This window comes from Euprymna scolopes, chromosome 15 (assembly GCF_053919585.1).
Source record: "Euprymna scolopes isolate OS-2025 chromosome 15, ASM5391958v1, whole genome shotgun sequence".
NCBI lineage: Eukaryota > Metazoa > Mollusca > Cephalopoda > Sepiida > Sepiolidae > Euprymna > Euprymna scolopes.
In genome coordinates, this window is record NC_136496.1 from 27293587 (window position 1) to 27317033 (window position 23447).

General features: G+C 33.3%; 1 protein-coding gene across 2 annotated transcripts in view; it reads right to left on the bottom strand.

The window, feature by feature from the left end:
• The window catches only part of LOC145293754 (intermembrane lipid transfer protein VPS13B-like), a 260242-nt gene that overhangs the window by 35323 nt on the left and 201472 nt on the right, over positions 1-23447 (bottom strand). For both annotated transcript variants that reach the window (XM_080140245.1, XM_080140246.1), the window contains exons 38-44: positions 23293-23376; positions 20825-21000; positions 18107-18274; positions 14448-14748; positions 10049-10225; positions 5720-5857; positions 3896-4103 (exon numbers count right to left, since the gene is read on the bottom strand). In XM_080140245.1, the coding sequence (XP_079996371.1) occupies positions 3896-4103; positions 5720-5857; positions 10049-10225; positions 14448-14748; positions 18107-18274; positions 20825-21000; positions 23293-23376 (1252 nt within the window). The remainder of the gene's footprint in view (positions 1-3895; positions 4104-5719; positions 5858-10048; positions 10226-14447; positions 14749-18106; positions 18275-20824; positions 21001-23292; positions 23377-23447) is intronic.

Genomic DNA, 23447 nt, shown 5'->3' on the forward strand with positions numbered 1-23447 from the left:
TTTTATGTTTTCAGTATCTAACTTTGTTACAAACCTAGTGATTTTTTTATGTTTTCAGTATCTAACTTTGTTACAAACCTAGTGATTTTTTTATGTTTTCAGTATCTAACTTTGTTACAAACCTAGTAATTTTTTTATGTTTTCAGTATCTAACTTTGTTACAAACCTAGTAATTTTTTTATGTTTTCAGTATCTAACTTTGTTACAAACCTAGTGATTTTTTTATGTTTTCAGTATCTAACTTTGTTACAAACCTAGTGATTTTTTTATGTTTTCAGTATCTAACTTTGTTACAAACCTAGTAATTTTTTTATTTTTTCAGTATCTAACTTTGTTACAAACCTAGTGATTTTTTATGTTTTCAGTATCTAACTTTGTTACAAACCTAGTAATTTTTTTATGTTTTCAGTATCTAACTTTGTTACAAACCTAGTGATTTTTTTATGTTTTCAGTATCTAACTTTGTTACAAACCTAGTGATTTTTTTATGTTTTCAGTATCTAACTTTTTTAAAAACATAGTAATTTTTTTATGTTTTCAGTATCTAACTTTGTTACAAACCTAGTGATTTTTTTATGTTTTCAGTATCTAACTTTGTTACAAACCTAGTAATTTTTTTATGTTTTCAGTATCTAACTTTGTTACAAACCTAGTGATTTTTTTATGTTTTCAGTATCTAACTTTGTTACAAACCTAGTAATTTTTTTATTTTTTCAGTATCTAACTTTGTTACAAACCTAGTGATTTTTTTATGTTTTCAGTATCTAACTTTGTTACAAACCTAGTAATTTTTTTATTTTTTCAGTATCTAACTTTGTTACAAACCTAGTAATTTTTTTATGTTTTCAGTATCTAACTTTGTTACAAACCTAGTGATTTTTTTAGGTTTTCAGTATCTAACTTTGTTACAAACCTAGTGATTTTTTTATGTTTTCAGTATCTAACTTTGTTACAAACCTAGTGATTTTTTTATGTTTTCAGTATCTAACTTTTTTAAAAACATAGTAATTTTTTTATGTTTTCAGTATCTAACTTTGTTACAAACCTAGTGATTTTTTTATGTTTTCAGTATCTAACTTTGTTACAAACCTAGTGATTTTTTTTATGTTTTCAGTATCTAACTTTGTTACAAACCTAGTAATTTTTTTATGTTTTCAGTATCTAACTTTTTTAAAAACATAGTAATTTTTTTATTTTTTCAGTATCTAACTTTGTTACAAACCTAGTGATTTTTTTATGTTTTCAGTATCTAACTTTGTTACAAACCTAGTGATTTTTTTATGTTTTCAGTATCTAACTTTGTTACAAACCTAGTGATTTTTTTATGTTTTCAGTATCTAACTTTGTTAGAAACCTAGTAATTTTTTTATTTTTTCAGTATCTAACTTTGTTACAAACCTAGTGATTTTTTTATGTTTTCAGTATCTAACTTTGTTACAAACCTAGTAATTTTTTTATGTTTTCAGTATCTAACTTTGTTACAAACCTAGTAATTTTTTTATGTTTTCAGTATCTAACTTTGTTACAAACCTAGTGATTTTTTTAGGTTTTCAGTATCTAACTTTGTTACAAACCTAGTGATTTTTTTATGTTTTCAGTATCTAACTTTGTTACAAACCTAGTAATTTTTTTATTTTTTCAGTATCTAACTTTGTTACAAACCTAGTGATTTTTTATGTTTTCAGTATCTAACTTTGTTACAAACCTAGTGATTTTTTTATGTTTTCAGTATCTAACTTTGTTACAAACCTAGTGATTTTTTTATGTTTTCAGTATCTAACTTTTTTAAAAACATAGTAATTTTTTTATGTTTTCAGTATCTAACTTTGTTACAAACCTAGTAATTTTTTTATGTTTTCAGTATCTAACTTTGTTACAAACCTAGTGATTTTTTTAGGTTTTCAGTATCTAACTTTGTTACAAACCTAGTGATTTTTTTATGTTTTCAGTATCTAACTTTGTTACAAACCTAGTGATTTTTTTATGTTTTCAGTATCTAACTTTTTTAAAAACATAGTAATTTTTTTATGTTTTCAGTATCTAACTTTGTTACAAACCTAGTGATTTTTTTATGTTTTCAGTATCTAACTTTGTTACAAACCTAGTGATTTTTTTTATGTTTTCAGTATCTAACTTTGTTACAAACCTAGTAATTTTTTTATGTTTTCAGTATCTAACTTTTTTAAAAACATAGTAATTTTTTTATTTTTTCAGTATCTAACTTTGTTACAAACCTAGTGATTTTTTTATGTTTTCAGTATCTAACTTTGTTACAAACCTAGTGATTTTTTTATGTTTTCAGTATCTAACTTTGTTACAAACCTAGTAATTTTTTTATGTTTTCAGTATCTAACTTTGTTACAAACCTAGTGATTTTTTTATGTTTTCAGTATCTAACTTTGTTAGAAACCTAGTAATTTTTTTATTTTTTCAGTATCTAACTTTGTTACAAACCTAGTGATTTTTTTATGTTTTCAGTATCTAACTTTGTTACAAACCTAGTAATTTTTTTATGTTTTCAGTATCTAACTTTGTTACAAACCTAGTGATTTTTTTATGTTTTCAGTATCTAACTTTGTTACAAACCTAGTAATTTTTTTATGTTTTCAGTATCTAACTTTGTTACAAACCTAGTGATTTTTTTATGTTTTCAGTATCTAACTTTGTTACAAACCTAGTGATTTTTTTATGTTTTCAGTATCTAACTTTGTTACAAACCTAGTAATTTTTTTATGTTTTCAGTATCTAACTTTGTTACAAACCTAGTGATTTTTTTATGTTTTCAGTATCTAACTTTGTTACAAACCTAGTGATTTTTTTATGTTTTCAGTATCTAACTTTGTTACAAACCTAGTGATTTTTTAATGTTTTCAGTATCTAACTTTGTTACAAACCTAGTGATTTTTTTATGTTTTCAGTATCTAACTTTGTTACAAACCTAGTGATTTTTTTATGTTTTCAGTATCTAACGTTTTTAAAAACCTAGTAAATTTTTTATGTTTTCAGTATCTAACTTTGTTACAAACCTAGTGATTTTTTTATGCTTTCAGTATCTAACTTTGTTACAAACCTAGTTATTTTTTTATGTTTTCAGTATCTAACTTCTTTAAAAACATAGTAATTTTTTTATGTTTTCAGTATCTAACTTTGTTACAAACCTAGTAATTTTTTTATTTTTTCAGTATCTAACTTTGTTACAAACCTAGTGATTTTTTTATGTTTTCAGCATCTAACTTTGTTATAAACCTAGTAATTTTTTTATGTTTTCAGTATCTAACTTTGTTACAAACCTAGTGATTTTTTTATGTTTTCAGTATCTAACTTTGTTACAAACCTAGTAATTTTTTTATGTTTTCAGTATCTAACTTTGTTACAAACCTAGTGATTTTTTTATGTTTTCAGTATCTAACTTTGTTACAAACCTAGTGATTTTTTTATGTTTTCAGTATCTAACTTTGTTACAAACCTAGTGATCTTTTTATGTTTTCAGTATCTAACTTTTTTAAAAACATAGTAATTTTTTTATGTTTTCAGTATCTAACTTTGTTACAAACCTAGTGATCTTTTTATGTTTTCAGTATCTAACTTTTTTAAAAACATAGTAATTTTTTTATGTTTTCAGTATCTAACTTTGTTACAAACCTAGTGATTTTTTTATGTTTTCAGTATCTAACTTTGTTACAAACCTAGTGATTTTTATATGTTTTCAGTATCTAACTTTTTTAAAAACATAGTAATTTTTTTATGTTTTCAGTATCTAACTTTGTTACTAACCTAGTGATTTTTTTATGTTTTCAGTATCTAACTTTGTTACAAACATAGTAATTTTTTTCTGATTTCAGTATCTAACTTTGTTACAAACCTAGTGATTCAAGAAAACATGAGAAATACTTACTGGATGTTGTATCATGTGCTTCATTTTTGGAAACTTCCCGCAAACGTATATATTGGACAAAGTTAGTCTTTTCATTCAGTTCCATGTTCTCTTCTTGGTCAGCCTGAAGCAGGAGAGTCCAGCACAACAGCGGACAGAGATTATCAACATATCTTGATTTGGTGTGGCATGGTAACTTTATAACAGGCAATTCTGGAAGAAGTTTCGCCTTTGGTCATGAAAAAAATAAAATAAATGGTGAGACGAGTTAGGTTGATTACAAAGACTGAAAAGAAAAAGAAAATTGACGGATCTTTTTTTATATTTTGTTGAATGTAGCATGCTGCCACTTGAATTTATTTAAAATATCATTAGGTTGACGATGCCCCGTCTCTTAAAGAGTTAAGAATTTTGTTTTTTTTAAAGAGTGGAAAAAAAAACTACAACAGAAAAAGAGGAAATAAGTTAATCAGTAGAACAAAGGTTATAGGGAAATAAAGTTAACATAAAGAAAATGGAGAGAAAGTTGTTCATCAAGGTACACAAAGGGAAGCTGAAATAGATTGTTAATCAAGGTGTGGCAGTATAACGAACTTTGCAAAGTCAGATAGTATGTAAATATGTTGTTTTTTGTTAATTATTTTTTTTTTTAGGAAGTTGGCACAGACAAGGCATGAAGCCTCTTAGTAAAAAAAAAAAGGGAACACTTTAAAGTTAGACATTAGTCAACAATAAGTCTTAAATGAGTACATTCTGACCCAGAAAACAATAATTCTTTCTCATTTGTCAGAAAAATTGCTCATATGAATACTAAAGAAACACAAAGGAACCAAGAGTTACAAAGCTGCCAAAAGTAAACCCTGGCGTTACTCTCTTTAAAGAAGAAAAAAAGGAAGCAAGAGTTACAAAGCAAAGCTCGAGGTTCACTTATGACACTACCGTTTCCCGGGGAGAGTCACTTGGTTAAGGAACGTCCTGGGGATACAACCAGCTCCTCAGGTGTTAGACACGATATCAAACGATAGGCACGTACACAACATCAACGCAATGAGTCGATATGTCGTCGGCTATAACCAGCTGGTATGGGTCACTTCTTGAGTCTTCGCTATGTCGTCACAGGCAGCATTTCCATCGTTGATATTACTGCCTGGGACCTCATGCTGAAATTCAACGCGTGTACAAAAATAGCGAACAGATGCATTTTTTTATAAAAAATATATAATTTATTTTATGTTTAATAATATTGGTAGAGCATATTTTTATAAAGACGAGTTGAAACCAGACGCAACTAAAACTGCTGTGTCGCGTCTGTTGACCTCAGAATCTAAGCTTTAACTGTTTTAAAACAATAGAATTATATTTAATTCGCTCTTTCTTCATTGAAAGAGAGAGCGAGAGGGAGAGAGAGAGAGAGAGAGAAAGAGAGAGAGAGAAAGCGAGAGAGAGAAAGAGAGAAAGCGAAAGAGAGAAAGAGAGAGAGGGGGACATAAATGTTTTGTTTTCGATGAGGAGTTCTTCAGGTTTGACCTTTCGTTTTCTAGGATCTCGAATCGTTTGGGCTTAGTCGAATATTAAAAAACGATTGCCATTCAAACCCAGCCAACATGGTCTAACCTTCCCAAACCCACAAAGCACCTGCTTAACACATCTGCACCTCACAAATACAGACAAGTTAGGCACAAGGTTCATTAATGTAGAAGCCCCCAGCTCCTTCAAAAGGGGCGCTCTCCCTTGTGCCACACGCTTTCTACTCCCCTTATGTTTTTTGGTCAAAAGACAAAAATCCTTGTCTATCTTATCCATATCTTGGCTTACACTATGCATATCTGAAATGGATTTTCCTACCTTGCCACTTCCAAGAGGCACGCAAATTGCCTGCAGTTCATAAGGGGTGCCGCTGTAATTTGTGATGGAAAATCTTTCTGATACAGTGATAATTCGGATCTTGTGTTGAATGGAAGAATTCACAGTGAAGAAATAAGCCTAAAACACATAAAAAGGAAAGTTAGCATTAATAAAACATAGCATAAGATATATATAAAAAAAATATATATATATATTTAAATAAGGGGGTAGTCACCAACAATGTGTATTTTTTAACATTATTTTATTATTCTGTGTCTTGGTTTTTCATTGAGAATTATGTTTAGATCATTGTAATAATGTTTTTAAATCATTGAAATCGTTTTTAACGCATTTCAGACGTTCTGTGAAGCGTCCTCTTCTAAAATTATTTTCAAAATGTGTTGGAGATGTAAAAATAGCATTTTCGTAGTTCATTTGAAGTGTTTCCAAGGGGTGGAAACATGTAAGTGTCTACTATTCATTGGAATGTTCAATTTTTATTACTCTTTTATTGGGCTGTGGCGAGGCCGCCGAGATATATTATATCTCGGCGGCCTCGGCTGTGGTCACTCCTGTGTTGTGTTTCTCTCTCTCACTCTCTTTTTGCTTGTGTTTTTTCTTTTCCTTTAGGGTAGGATGTGTGTGTGTGTGTGTTTTCTTTTATTGGTTTGAAAATGTGTGTACTGTTTTATAGTATTATAAGGTTATATTAATACCTTAGTATCTTTAATGTACATATGTGTGTCACTGTTTCCAGATTATAAATTATTTAATCGGGAAATCCTATTTATTCAAAAGAAGGATAGAAGGTGATAACATACTACAAACATCAAATTAGTATATAGAGATGTTAATTTAATGTTCTTAGTATGGTATCATCTTCTATTCTCATTTTTAATAAATAGGATCTCCCGATCACCAAAATCGCAATATAAAAAAATTTTATTTTAAATGATGTTGCTGGTGAACCTTATATGAAACTAAAATATACCTTCTTAGTCTTATGACTAGGATAAATATAGTATGTAATGATAATGTAGGGTTTCCAGGCATCCATACAATAGGAAATATGTCACAGACTCCTATAAGGATATTGGAGATAAATCATAATAACCAGATATACTCTGACACTACATTAACCAGAAAAGGGCTACAATAATATCGCAGGGTTTCCATTCACGCTGAACATCTACAGAATGCTCAACAGTAATATATTACATATGAAAGATGCTGCAGTGCTTGTTAAGTTATAGTCAACAAATCGATTTTTTAAATATATTATTTTAAGCAAAAACAATATTATGGATATAATTATCATATCGAAAATAGTAATATATCCAAAAATTATGGAAACTCATCGAGTACAACAACTGATATTTTTTAGTAAAAAATTCTATTGCTATTGACAATAAATATTGCAGCTATGAACAAGTAATCTAAAATGTTTGTTTCGGAGTTATGTCCCCTGCATGTAGCTTCTTACTGTCTACTTTATAACATCTGAGAAAAATGCGATTTCACCCAATTTTCCATAAAAATTACTTTTTACAAGAAATAAATTTATAGTCGATGATTTTCCGTAATTTTTTTTCTATATTACTATTTTCGGTATGACAATTAAGTACATAAGAGTGTTTTGCTTATAAAGACATATTTTTTTAAAAATCGATCTGTAGACTATTATAACAAGCACCGATACTGCTGTGGAATTTCCACAGGTCCCACTAATATATATATATATACTAGCGAGGGATACCCGGCGTTGCTCGGGTGTTTGGAGGTGTGTGTGAAAACTTCGGGGGGGGGGGGAATAAAAAAAATGTTTTGGTAGGTAAGTATGACGATCGAACCCGAACCGTTGAGGCAAAGTTGGAAATTAAAGTGTGAAAAAAAAAAAAGAGCGCAAAGGTTTTAACCATTGGGCCACCACGAGATGCTAACGGAAACACATTCGAATTTATTTAATTACTTGGATTTGGCAGGTGCCCGTTTTAATGACTTAATGAGGTCAAGTTTGACTGCGGGATAGTATTTCATTTACTGCGGGAACGCTTTTTTTTATTTTTATTTTCCCCAAGATGTTATAGGATAAAGACTAACGCACATGCGGCGAGCAACAAATGTTGAATATTTATCTTCCCAAAGTCGAGCAAATGTAATAGACAGGCGAGCTTCGTTGTTAACTCTGAGATATTACGATTTATATGTGATATAAAAAGTTTTAAAAAGTCGTGAACCGACTGACCACTTCTCTGAAAAAAGCCTTTTGTAGACATACAGAAAAAGCGAACACACATACAAACATACATACATTTTCGCTTTTATATATATAGATAAGTAAATTCATAAAAATATCGGCAAGTGCATATAAATCAATAAACTGAATTCCCATCTGTTCTCACACTTTGTGTTTCAGCTAACTGAACAGTCACTTTCTCTTATTTTCACAAAGAATCCCATATTCCTTCTACTTTTTAAATCAAACTTTTAAGACTATCTGATTATAATGGAGACTTTGTATCTATGTTTGTTATGTAATGACTCGGGCTGTGACAACAGCATATTCTTTTCATTGTTTTGACCCTTGAGTATATATTATCTGAAAGTACTTCTTTTAAACTCCTCGGCCTAACATTCACAGGAAACAGGAATTGGAACAATTACATTGAGAGCATTGCCAGGACCGCTGCGAAGAAGGTAGGCTCTCTCCCATGTATGGAGTATTGCTGTCATATTTGGGCTGGTGCATCTGCTACTAGTCTCTCACTCCTAGACAAGGTTCAAAAGAGTCGCCAACCTGATAGGTCCTGAACTGTCATCTAAGCTGCAGCCTCTGTTCCACCGATGAAATGTTACGTCCCTCTGCTGGTTCTATAAGTATTTTAATGGTGAATGCTCTGAGTAACTTCAAGCACTTGTGCCCCCACAATGTAAATACTCTCGATAAATCCGACAAGCAGCTAAATCCCACCCCTACACAGTAGATCCCTAGATGTAGGAGAGCTTTCTACTCCAGTAGTTTCTTTCCCAAAACCACTAGATTTTGGAATTCTATTCCGGCTCCCTGTTTCCCCAACTGTACTGACATGCAGAAGTTCAAGTGTAACGTGGACCGACATCTTACTGCCCAACTCCCTACATAGTACCCCAGTAGCTTATGTCCCTGATAGTAGCCCCTGCACCAAAGTGGCAATGTGCCTTGTTTGGCGTGAAAATGTAATAAAAAAAAAATCCGTTAATATCTTATATGTTTTTATATTGACTGATGTGGTTCTCGGTTGATTGACTGTCTTACTGTGTCGGATATATACTAGAGAGTCAAAAGGATGAAAAGAATATTCTGTTGTCACAGCCCTACTAATGACTTAAATCACAATTTCCTTATTTTTTAAAATCTTTTTACTCTTTTTCACCCCCAAACAAGGCATATTGCTACTTGCATGTAAGAGATTACTATTTGGAATTGTGTCTAATAGTGGGGAGTTGAGCAGTGAACTGTTTGTTCACATCACATTTAAACTTTTGTATGTTGATACAGTCAGAGAAGTAAGCAACAAGGAGGGAATTCTAAAGTCTATCAGTCCAAGGGTAAAACCTATTAAGAAGTAGAAGGTCTTTCGGTATCTAGAGACTTTAAAAGAAAAGGGGTGGGATTTTGCTGCTTGTCAGGAATATGTATGTTGAAGGAGCATCAGTGGTACGAGTTCATCATAGCACATTTTATTAAAATATTTGTAAAACAGACACAGAGATGCAACATTGCAGTGATGAGACAGTGGTTGGAGCTTGACTGATAGTGTGGATCTAAGAGATTTGAGACTCCCTTTTGGGCCTTATCTAAGAAGGAGAAACTAGTGGTAGATGCACCAGCCACGATGTGGCAACAATAATCCATGCACGGACAAATGATACTCTCTGGTATAGATAATTTTCTTAAACAGTAACGGAAGTCCACCTTCTTTACAGCAGCCTTGGCAATGTCCTCAATATATTTGTTCCAATTCATGTTGCCTGTGAATGTTAAGCTGAGAAATTTGAATGATCAGCTCACAGGTAGAGTGTTATTTGTCACGGCAATCAACGTATATTTACTCGATAATTATTTTCACGATAAGACTTTTATGTTACAATAAAAAAAAATGTCAAAGTATCGAAGGTGCACTTTATTTATTTTAAAATACTTAGTATTTTTACAGTAAGAAGAAAAAACAGCAGTAAGTAAGAGTGAAATTTTTATGAGAATCGTGTAAATTATAATTTTGCTATATTTTAAAAATTGAAATTTATTAAATATTGAGCATGTTAATGCCGTTAAATTGTTGGTCTTACCTCACGGCTACCTTCTTTGGATTTCGTAAAAATGGCTGTGTGTACATATCCATCAACAAAAAGGACTTCACCAACATCAGTACGATATCGTCTTGCTGCTACTTCTTCTTCCGACAATGGTATCGTACCTGACGTTACCACTTCACCATTGATTTCAAGACCAAGTTGGAAATATTCCTAAAAGAATCAGAAAAAATACAGATATGTTTTATACAGAGTTCTTAGTACTTAAAAACAGTAATTTCAGCATCGTGTCATTCGAGTCATTCAAAATGCCACTTTTAGCATCGTGGCATTCGAGTCATTAAAAATGCCGATTTCAGCATCATGTCATTCAAGTCATTCAAAATGCCGATGTCAGCATCGTGTCATTCGAGTCATTCAAAATGCCGATTTCAGCATCGTGTCATTTGAGTCATTCAAAATGCCGATTTCAGCATCATGTTATTCAAGTCATTCAAAATGCCGATTTCAGCATCATGTTATTCAAGTCATTCAAAATGCCGATGTCAGCATCATGTTATTCGAGTCATTCAAAATGCCACTTTTAGCATCATGTCATTCGAGTCATTCAAAATGCCGATTTCAGCATCATGTTATTCAAGTCATTCAAAATGCCGATGTCAGCATCATGTTATTCGAGTCATTCAAAATGCCACTTTTAGCATCATGTCATTTGAGTCATTCAAAATGCCGATTTCAGCATCATGTTATTCAAGTCATTCAAAATGCCGATGTCAGCATCATGTTATTCGAGTCATTCAAAATGCCACTTTTAGCATCATGTCATTCGAGTCATTCAAAATGCCGATGTCAGCATCATGTCATTCGAGTCATTCAAAATGCCGATTTCAGCATCGTGTCATTTGAGTCATTCAAAATGCCGATTTCAGCATCATGTTATTCAAGTCATTCAAAATGCCGATGTCAGCATCATGTTATTCGAGTCATTCAAAATGCCAATTTCAGCATCACGTCATTCGAGTCATTCAAAATGCCGATTTCAGCATCATGTCATTCGAGTCATTCAAAATGCCACTTTTAGCATCATGTCATTCGAGTCATTCAAAATGCCGATTTTAGCATCGTGTCATTCGAGTCATTCAAAATGCCGATTTCAGCATCGTGTCATTCGAGTCATTCAAAATGCCAATTTCAGCATCGTGTCATTCGAGTCATTCAAAATGCCGATGTCAGCATCGTGTCATTCGATCCATTAAAAATGCCAATTTCAGCATCACGTCATTCGAGTCATTCAAAATGCCAATTTCAGCATCGTGTCATTCGAGTCATTCAAAATACCACTTTTAGCATCGTGTCATTCGAGTCATTCAAAATGCCGATTTCAGCATCGTGTCATTTGAGTCATTCAAAATGCCACTTTTAGCATCGTGTCATTCGAGTCATTCAAAATGCCGATTTCAGCATCGTGTCATTCGAGTCATTCAAAATGCCGATGTCAGCATCGTGTCATTCGAGTCATTCAAAATGCCAATTTCAGCATCACGTCATTCGAGTTTTCAAAATGCCGATTTCAGCATCATGTCATTCAAGTCATTCAAAATGCCGATGTCAGCATCGTGTCATTCGAGTCATTCAAAATGCCGATGTCAGCATCGTGTCATTCGAGTCATTCAAAATGCCAATTTCAGCATCACGTCATTCGAGTCATTCAAAATGCCGATTTCAGCATCATGTCATTCGAGTCATTCAAAATGCCACTTTTAGCATCATGTCATTCGAGTCATTCAAAATGCCGATTTTAGCATCGTGTCATTCGAGTCATTCAAAATGCCGATTTCAGCATCGTGTCATTCGAGTCATTCAAAATGCCAATTTCAGCATCGTGTCATTCGAGTCATTCAAAATGCCGATGTCAGCATCGTGTCATTCGATCCATTAAAAATGCCAATTTCAGCATCACGTCATTCGAGTCATTCAAAATGCCAATTTCAGCATCGTGTCATTCGAGTCATTCAAAATACCACTTTTAGCATCGTGTCATTCGAGTCATTCAAAATGCCGATTTCAGCATCGTGTCATTTGAGTCATTCAAAATGCCACTTTTAGCATCGTGTCATTCGAGTCATTCAAAATGCCGATTTCAGCATCGTGTCATTCGAGTCATTCAAAATGCCGATGTCAGCATCGTGTCATTCGAGTCATTCAAAATGCCAATTTCAGCATCACGTCATTCGAGTTTTCAAAATGCCGATTTCAGCATCATGTCATTCGAGTCATTCAAAATGCCACTTTTAGCATCGTGTCATTCGAGTCATTAAAAAAGCCGATTTCAGCATCGTGTCATTCGAGTCATTCAAAATGCCACTTTTAGCATCGTGTCATTCGAGTCATTCAAAATGCCGATTTCAGCATCGTGTCATTTGAGTCATTCAAAATGCCGATGTCAGCATCGTGTCATTCGAGTCATTCAAAATGCCAATTTCAGCATCGTGTCATTCGAGTCATTCAAAATGCCAATTTCAGCATCGAGTCATTCAAAATGCCACTTTTAGCATCGTGTCATTCGAGTCATTCAAAATGCCGATTTCAGCATCGTGTTATTCGAGTCATTCAAAATGCCGATGTCAGCATCGTGTCATTCGAGTCATTCAAAATGCCAATTTCAGCATCACGTCATTCGAGTTTTCAAAATGCCGATTTCAGCATCGTGTCATTCGAGTCATTCAAAATGCCACTTTTAGCATCGTGTCATTCGAGTCATTCAAAATGCCGATTTCAGCATCGTGTCATTTGAGTCATTCAAAATGCCGATGTCAGCATCGTGTCATTCGAGTCATTCAAAATGCCAATTTCAGCATCGTGTCATTCGAGTCATTCAAAATGCCGATTTCAGCATCATGTCATTCGAGTCATTTAAAATGCCACTTTTAGCATCGTGTCATTCGAGTCATTCAAAATGCCGATTTCAGCATCATGTCATTCGAGTCATTCAAAATGCCGATGTCAGCATCGTGTCATTCGAGTCATTCAAAATGCCACTTTTAGCATCGTGTCATTCGAGTCATTCAAAATGCCGATTTCAGCATCGTGTCATTCGAGTCATTCAAAATGCCGATGTCAGTATCGTGTCATTCGAGTCATTCAAAATGCCAATTTCAGCATCGTGTCATTCGAGTCATTCAAAATGCCGATTTCAGCATCATGTCATTCGAGTCATTTAAAATGCCACTTTTAGCATCGTGTCATTCGAGTCATTCAAAATGCCGATTTCAGCATCGTGTCATTCGAGTCATTCAAAATGCCGATGTCACCATCATGTCATTCGAGTCATTCAAAATGCCAATTTCAGCATCACGTCATTCGAGTCATTCAAAATGCCGATTTCAGCATCGTGTCATTTGAGTCATTCAAAATGCCGATTTCAGCATCACGTCATTCGAGTCATTCAAAATGCTGATTTCAGCATCGTGTCATTCGAATCATTCAAAATGCCGATGTCAGCATCGTGTCATTGGAGTCATTCAAAATGCCAATTTTAGCATCATGTCATTCGAGTCAACGCACGCCTAAAAGTCTCCCTCTTCGCCACATACTTTTTTTCTTCTGTTTTTCATTCTTCTTCCTCCAGTCCTGCCCTAACATCATGCTCACCTCACAGCTTGGCCGAAATCACAAAAATGGCAATCTCAGCTATGTAACAATGTAACAACGTATCCAAAATGCCAATGGGGCTTTCAAGTTATCCAAAATGCTAACGTCAGCATCATATCATTCAAATAACCCAAAATGGCAATGTCAGGTTGACATCATTAGTTAGTTTGGATGATTTAGACAATGTTACACTGACATTAACATTTTAAGTTAATTGAATACTGTCATATTGGCCAATGTGTTTGTTTGTTGGTTTGTTTGCTTTTGTTTTACGGCATATCAACCCTTTTAAGGTTATTTAATGCCGAATCCAGTGATTTTGAAGAACAATTTTTAATAGAGTACATTTGTTTTTGTTTTTTAAGTCGGTTTCTATTTCTAATAGTTGGGAGCCTAACAGGTACTACCACTCTGGGTCAGAGTGAACCTGGGAGCAATAGCAAGTAAAGAGTGGCTCCACACTCCCCAAAGCCCGCAAGCTGGGGCCTCACCATCGGATATAGTTTAAGGTCATATCCAGGACCTGGCCAATGTGATAATATTCAATTAACTTAGAATAGTAATGTCAGCGTAACGTCATTCTAATCACTCAAAATAACTATGCCCGTGTAATGCCACTCAAGTTATCTAAAATGGACATTGTTTAAGTCAGCCAAATAACAATGTTTTAGGCGTCCATTAAGGAAACTGTAACAATTTCAAACCTGAAAAGATAATGTAAGGAAATAGACAAAACAAAAGCATTATGAAACAAAATCTGGACAAAAACGATGGAGAACATTACCTGTATTCCCGAGGGAGTAAACGTTGCTCCTTGGGGCACATTCCAATGCTGGTCATCTGGTGCAATGAGTACAAAATCGACACACGTGTTGTTGGTGAACAGAAACGAAGGCGTGATGTTTAGTAGGATCGTGCAACAACCTGGCCAACATTCCGACAAGGTGATGTCTAAATCAATGCTACAACTATCTCGATAAAGGGCAGACAAGGCAGCTTGCTGGCTCGAGGAAATTGGCGGGTCCCTTTTTGCAGAAGGGTGACCAAAGGATGAAAGGTTTTCTGATGGGGGATCATCAAATGAACTGAAACACAAAAAGAAACGTTTCTGAATTTTTTGAGATGAGGATTGATTATTCATATTATTTGGATTCTTCGGACTACTAGTCTCATCTTGAGTGTTATTTGCAATGTAACCTCTGACCTTATTTAGGGGTATCTTATCTAACTGGAGAATTTTTTTGTCAAACTCAAAAATCTGCACATAATTTGTAACGCAACCCTCTATTTTTAATCCACGGAGGTAGAATGTTCTCATTCTATCAGCCATGACTCAGTAGAAGTCCTAAGTAATTCGCAATTGTATATTTTTTTGTGTCACCTGCACTAAGGATTGAACCTCTAACCTCAAGAAAAATGTCGCTTTACAACTGAATTTTACCAAGTACTTTATCCACTACGCCATGGACGACACTCAAAATATAATTGTAAATTACTTCTACTTAGTCATAATACTCTTGTGGATTAAATGAAGTGTTTATTCAAAATTCCGAAGAGATTCCCGAGTTTGACAATATACATGTGAAGAAGGTAAGAGTGTACATTAACCAAAACATTCGAGATGTGAACAACAGTCCGAAGAATGCAAATTATATGATTTATTCAATTATATGATTTGCTAGCGGGGGCGCTTAAATATGATATTTTAATTTGTCCAGATTTCGTATCTGTTATTATAGAGTCGTGATTTCAATAGTAAAATAAAAAAAAGTATTTGGGTGCCATCAGCTAGAATTGAAACCGAAACTAACATTCAAAGCTGGTGACATTACCACTATACCAACGTGACACGCATACGAACCGATTAAAAATTAAAAATAAACTAAGATGAATGTACAAAATGTTTAACGATTTTTTTAATTTTGACCCATTTTTGACGCCTTAAAAACTAGTTTAACCAGATAAAGACCCATAAAAGAATTGCCTGTAAAAAATCCAATCATTTGAGGCCCTAACTTTTAATTTTGAAGGAGATAGTTTAAAAATATGGAGACAGATAGACATACAGCCTTTTATATATTAAACTAGCGAGGGGTACCCGGCGTTGCCTGGGTGTTTGGAGGTGTGTGTGGAAACTCCGGGAGGGGGGTAAAATTTAAAAAAATGTTTTGGTAGGTAAGTATGAGGATCGAACCCGAACCATTGAGGCAAAGTTGTAAATTAAAGTGTGAAAAAAAACATGCGACGTTAACCATTGCCCCACCGCGAGATGCTAACGGAAACACGTTTGAATTTATTTAATTACTTAAATTAGCAGGTGCACGTTTTAATGACTTAATGAGGTCAACTTTTGACTGCGGGGTAGCATTTCATTTAGTGCGGGAATGCTTTTCCCCAAGACGTTGGGGTAGGGGGAAACATTATAGGAAAAGGCCTAACCTATATGCAGCGAGCGAAAACTGTTGAATATTTATCTTCCCGAAGTCGAGCAAATTAAATAGACAGGCGAGCTCCGTTGTTAACTGTGAGATATTATGATTTACATGTGATATAAAAAGTTTTAAAAAGTTGTGAACTGACTGACTGCTTCTCTGAAAAAAACCTTTCTTGGACATACACAAAAAGTGAACATACATTTTCGCTTTTATATATATAGACTAGCGGGGGGGGGGGTATCTGGCGATGCCTGGGTGTCTTGAGGTAAATCAAAACTCCGGGGGGGGGGGGGGAATAATAATAATAAAAAAAATGTTTTGGTAGGTGAGTATATGAGGATCGAACCCGTACGCTTGAGTTGGAAATTAATGTGTGAAAAAAAAAAAACATGCGATGTTACCATTGGGCCACCGCGACATACAGCGCAGATGTGTTTGAATTTATTTATCTCACTATCACTATAAAAACAGGCGTGCGTAATAAAAGTTAACTTTGCTGCTTCCATTTGACCTAATTAAGAAGGTCAAATAGAAGTCACGCAGCGTAAGCGTCTGTTCCCGGCGTATTGCCGCGAACACGACCGTTTGAGTTTAGTTTCATTTTATTTATACTAAAAAGCCCAATCAACACGCGAGAAGCCAAAATAACAATAATTTTGTAAAAATCGACGTAAATAAATCTATACGCTACGCGCTTTCCTAATTCCTAGATATTATGATATAGGACCTATACACACAGTTTTAAGCGATAGTAACAACCCCGGGAGCGCGTGGGAAAGAAGCCTTTTGAAGGCATACACGAAATGATCACACACATTTTGCCTTTTATATATATAGATTAATTAGAAGAAAAAGAAAAAAAAACAGGGTAAAATATTTAAAGATCATGAAGAAAATTATTTTATATGATAAATTTCTGAAAAAATTTATTTACAAAATTTAATAACTTAAAATCAAATTACATTTAAATAAAAAGTAATTGTTGTGTCTTCAGACCGGGCTTCTTTTCAACAAAGGGATACATACTTAACGTACACCGGTTGCCCAAGCCACTTTCTTGTTTCTCTTACCTCTCTGTGCAAGTTTTCTTATAAGTTTTCCTTGTTCACTTTCTTTCCTTTCTGCCCTTTCCTTAAAGAAGAATATTATTTTTTTTAATTTTTTTTTTTTATTCAATTTCCACCCCAAACAAGGCACAGTGCCACTTTGAAGCAGGGAGCTACTATCAGGGACTTAATTAGCAGGGTCATTATGAAGGGAGATGAGTAGAAAGATGTTTGTTAACATTACACTTGAACCTCTGTATATCATTGCAGTTGGGAAAACAGAATCCTTAAAGAAGAATATAGCTGTTTAGGCATTTCAAATAAAAAAAAAAACTGTTCTAACCGCCCTTGTATCACATGTCATCTTTCAAGAACTTGCATCCTCATGCGACGTTGCCATAGTCTCGTTTTCGATTATGTCTTTCCTTCTTTCTACCGCAGAATTTGAAACAGAAAGCATGGCCCTTCTCGACTCCATCAAACTGGGCTACCCCGCTCACAGCCATGAGGTGCGTTAAGAATATCCCATTAATCCTCGTTTTGTGTCCTTTGCCGGCTTTCTTTTCCCATCACTTCAGTGAAAAACATGAGATCATATTCATGTAAAAAAACAGTGTTTAATTTCTACCTACAATTTGGAGAAATTTTAACTTATTCTCTCCTCCTTCACTCACACAGAACTTATGACACCATAGACAAAACTAATATACTCGATTTGAGTGATGATGATGATGATGATGATGAATGTTTTAAGAATTTTATAACATAAATGAATTTTATTCAAGAAAAAACTAATATATAAAATAATTTCAAAACAAATTTATAATGTCATTAGATAGGTATCGATATATCCACTTAATGAAAAAAAAGCTTCCTTGGGAAAGAGAGATATATAGATACAAATATGTCCGTTGATGTATGTTAGGGACAGCCATTGTAATCTGTTGTAATCCTTCACTTACGTTTCTTCCTGAAGTTTTATGTATGGCCAGCCAGAAGTGGACATGTCAACATGCCACTCATCCAGGAGACGGTCAATGTCCACAGGGTTTTGAATTGGAGTACGATCAACCTGTTCAATCATGCCAGTTGAGATGGTCATAGCAGGACTCGATCTCTGCATATTTTCACTACAAACAAGCAAAGATAAATAAGAGGTTAATGTAGTTCACTTGAGGCATTGTTTAGTGCGTGTATAAAAGTAATTTGTAAAACGCAATACAATGCAGAGGTGTAAAGGATCAATACAAGCTGGAACAATTTAAAATATATAACATGGACAGAGTTATACATTTTCTGCCTTTTAATGATACAATATATTTTTTAATATTATATTATGTATATTACAATCTTATTTGTGTCAGTGTGATGCGATGGAAGTTCTGTGTGATATGATATATTTTGGGAACATTTCCCTTCCTCAGATTTGTGTTTAACTTTAGTTGAAAACATAGATATAGGAGCTGTTTACACAGCTGAACTAAAGGTGAAGAAGGAAAATTTTTCCGAAATATCATAACATACACAAAACTGCCATCAGACCCCACTGATGTAAGAATATAACAGCTTTACATTGCGAATGAAATGGTGGCATTTGTGAATGTTTTTTTTTTTTCAAATGGCGACTAGAAATAATAAAAAGTTTATCTTTTGACGATTGTTTTTTTTTCATGAATAATCTTCCAAAGCTTATTGCTGAGTGAAAAACGTCCTTTCAACCCTTTTTGTTGTTTAAATAAAATGAGCAAAGTCAAATTATTTAAACAATAAAAGATTTAATAGAACAATATACCCGTATTTTATTAAAGGCTGTTTAAAAAAAAAAACATCTTAAGAAATTCAAATGAAAATACTTTCAAGTCTTAACATAAAATTAGGTCTTTATTTAGAATTACTCTTATTTAAAAAAAAAAAAAAATAATGAAGAAAAATCTTTATAATACAATTCAATACAATATACAGTGAGAGGGAACACGGGCCTATACACCCGAAATTACAGTCTCTCAATACACATCATCTCTAAATTTGTAGTCAAAGAAAAACGGGTGATGCTTCCAAGGTTTGTCTAGTCTGACTTTGAAGGTATTATGTGATTCTACAAATACCACTTCTTTTAGCAGCTGATTTCACATGTTTGTACTAGTCACAAAACAAATATGCCATATCCCAAAATCACGTGGGTTTGGTTTGTAACTTTTCTATTTGGCTAGTAAACGAAACTATTTAGTTGTCAAAGGTTAACTAAAAATAAATTTGTCTATAGAGCCCTGCATAATTATAAAAGTATAAAAACATATATATATATATATAAATTCACTGTTTAAAACACTCAATAATAAATTAAGATTTAATGGTTGGAAAGACCAGATGAGTGAAATTATTTTTTAATAAATATTGCTATTTATAAAAAATAATATTGAAAATTTTTTTTTCTTTTTTTCAAATTTTTGAATAGTAAAATGTTTGTCTTCAGGAAATTGGATAGTTGTTCTGTTATTTTTTGTTTGTTTGTTTTTTCTTCCTCCTACATGCAACTGTGGTGGTAATCCTTGGCATGACTTGAAATATTAAATGCATTCATCTGCAAAAGATTTGGCTAATTTGCATATTCTTTTAAACATTCATTTAAATTAATTCCCTATTAGTTTTTTTCGTTTTCTTATGGGATGATCATCTTTAGTTAACTATTACGTGTAATTATATTCATGCAGATATTATACATGATTTATACTTGCATATTATTTGCCTGAAAAGGTTATAGAAAACACAAACTTCTTTCTATTTATATTTATGTATGAGTGTATATATTTGTTTAAAAAATTTTGCCTACCAAACTCCTCCATCGGTTTTTAGTCTACAGACATGAAACTTAATATATAGGGTATTCAAACCCATGCAAAACTTTATACTTGGGTTTTAGCTGGGGAAAATTGCCAGCGGCATTACGAATATGCATGCATAAAATAATAGCTATTGGATTGTGTTTTAATTTTTAGCCTTGCAGCAAATATGTCTTCATAGCTCAGGCATTAACATCAAAGGAAAAAGTGAATTTTTTATGGGATGATCATCTTTAGTTAATTATTACGTGTAATTATATTCATGCAGATATTCTACATGATTTATACTTGCGTAATATTTGTGTAAAAAGGTTATAGTAAGCACAAACCTCTTTATATATGTATTAATTTTCTGGATATATATTTGTTTAAAAAATTTTGCCTACCAAACTCCTCCTAGAGTTTTTGGTCTACAGACATGAAACTTAATATATAGGGTATTTGAACACATGCAAAACTTTATATTTGGGTTTCAGTTGGGGAAAATCGGTGCAAAAGTGTGAAAATTAAAAAATGGAATTTGCCAGGTAAAGATCAAACAACAGCATAACAAATATGCATGCGCAACATAATAGCTATTCGTTCATGTTTTAATTTTTAGCCTTGCAGCAAACATGTCTTCATAGCTGAGGCATTAATGTCAAAGGAAAAAGTAAATCCTAAGCTACCATTATTAATAAAAATGAACCAATCAAGGGAATTAGAACATATATCAAAAGTCTTATTTCTGTTATAGTTAATGTCATTTCCTAAACACGTAATACCAGGTATCTCATTTCCCTTTTAAAAATTTTATTTCCAAAACCTGTAAAAAATAACATAAGACTAAGTGAAACTTACCCCATTTGAAAAGATAAGGAATGAACAATATCTCCACCCTGGGAGTGAAGTTGGAAAGCTTTACCCCTGCTGGGTACCTGGACTTGCTGATGATACTTCAGTTTGGGCGTGTCAACATCGATGTACAGGGGCACAGGCAAATGAGATTTGAGAATAAACAGTGGCGAGAAAACAATCTGGAAATGGAAAAAGTAAAGGCGTTCAAATTTGTTTATTTGTTTTCGATACAAGTACGTAGTTCACAAGTTTTAATAGGTTGCATCAGGCCGAAAGCAACAAAAGAAAAGATACTTGGCTTGACCCTGTTACTTTAAATACGTAAAACATTAAAAAGCAGTGTTACATGCACATTTTAAAGTTTTCTCTCGTGGGGTGTTACTTAAGCCTAGATAGCTAAGAGCTTAGAATTATAGCTACTTATCCAGTTTACGACCCAATTCCTAGCAACTTTTGCATCATACATAAGCAGCAGGAAGGTGCCAAAATGATTATCCAATCAACTGGCAGAAGACGACAAATTTCAATGAAATTTATTAAATCAAGAATAATGTCTTAAACAAAAATGATTTTCAACATGATAGATCAATGTGAAATCTTCCCTATCTACATGTTAAGAATGCCTTTCTATTTAGAAAGCCATTCTTAACATAGGAAATGGCAAGGAATTATCTGTCTTTGCTTTGGCATCTTCCATCTGCTTATGTAACCTGTTTAGAATTATAGGTTCTTATCCAGTTTTACAACTCAATCTTTAGCATCTTACATAAGCAGTAGGAGGATGCTGACGTGATTATCCAATCAGCTGGCAGAAGACGACAAATTTCAATAAAATTTATTAAATAAAGAACAAAGTTTCAAACGAAAATGACTTTCAACAAATTAACGTGAAATCCTTCCTTTCTCCATGTTAAGAATGGCTTTCAATTTAGAAAGCCATTATTAACATGGGAAGTAGAGAGGAATATCTGGCAATCTTTGCTTTAAAATCTTCCAGCTGCTTATCTAATCCTCTGAAAGATGCTGAGGTGGAATTGGCAAAGATTGGGTCGTGAACTGGATAAGTACCAAATGATAATACTAGCAAATGTACTCAGCATTGGCTGTGTACAAAATATAGTGTAACTAATAAAACTGATTTAAATCAACGAACCAAACTTAAATTCTAAATAGACAATTTTCTTTTGTTATTGTTGCAATGATTGATAAGAAACTAACATAATTTCCCACAATTTATTTTTTAATAATTAGTCTCATTTAGCAGTTTTTAATGCTTAATCTCATTTGGCAGTTTTTAATGCTTAATCTCGTTTGGCAGTTTTTAATGCTTAATCTCGTTTGGCAGTTTTTAATGCTTAATCTCGTTTGGCAGTTTTTAATATTTAATTTGGCAGTTTTTATTATGTAATCTCATTTGGCAGTTTTTAATGCTTAATCTCGTTTGGCAGTTTTTAATGCTTAATCTCGTTTGGCAGTTTTTAATGCTTAATCTCGTTTGGCAGTTTTTAATATTTCATTTTGTTTGGCAGTTTTTAATGCTTAATCTCATTTGGCAGTTTTTAATATTTCATTTTGTTTGGCAGTTTTTAATGCTTAATCTCATTTGGCAGTTTTTAATATTTAATCTCATTTGGCAGTTTTTAATGCTTAATCTCGTTTGGCAGTTTTTAATATTTCATTTTGTTTGGCAGTTTTTAATGCTTAATCTCATTTGGCAGTTTTTAATATTTAATCTCGTTTGGCAGTTTTTAATGCTTAATCTCGTTTGGCAGTTTTTAATGCTTAATCTCGTTTGGCAGTTTTTAATATTTCATTTTGTTTGGCAGTTTTTAATGCTTAATCTCATTTGGCAGTTTTTAATGCTTAATCTCGTTTGGCAGTTTTTAATGCTTAATCTCGTTTGGCAGTTTTTAATGCTTAATCTCGTTTGGCAGTTTTTAATGCTTAATCTCGTTTGGCAGTTTTTAATGCTTAATCTCGTTTGGCAGTTTTTAATGCTTAATCTCGTTTGGCAGTTTTTAATATTTCATTTCGTCTGGCAGTTTTTAATATTTCATTTCGTCTGGCAGTCTGCCTTGTGGGTGAAGTCTCAATGGACAAAGGCTAGGAGAAGGAAAACTCTGATTCCAAACGTCCACTGCTTTGTGGCCATACTCATTCATGGAAAGGCTAAGGGAGACAAAACCTTGAAATCAAATCTGGAGCCGGTGTCCCAAAAGCAACTAATTACACCTGTGATGCTGTTGACTCCCAACCATATTGATCCTGCCTTTCTATTGGAATAGTCCTCAGCATGGAGAGGAAAACCAAATAGCATGGGCAATTACTGGGTTTCCATAGTCTTTCTGCCCTGGCTTGCATCTTAGAGAGAAAGTAGAAATTAGTGTGATTGAGGGGGGGGGGGTCTAAATTGACATTTATTTTTAAGAAGACATAAATTTTGGAAAATCTCTCCAATATTGATGACTTACCAATTTCTGTATGGCAGTTCCATGCTTTTGAGAAAATATCTGACACCAAAGATGGATTAGCTGGCTCTTGTCCAAGACTGGGATCTAAAGAAATAAATAAAGACAACAATCATCTAAAAATATATACAAAACACATAGATTACATATGCAAAGAG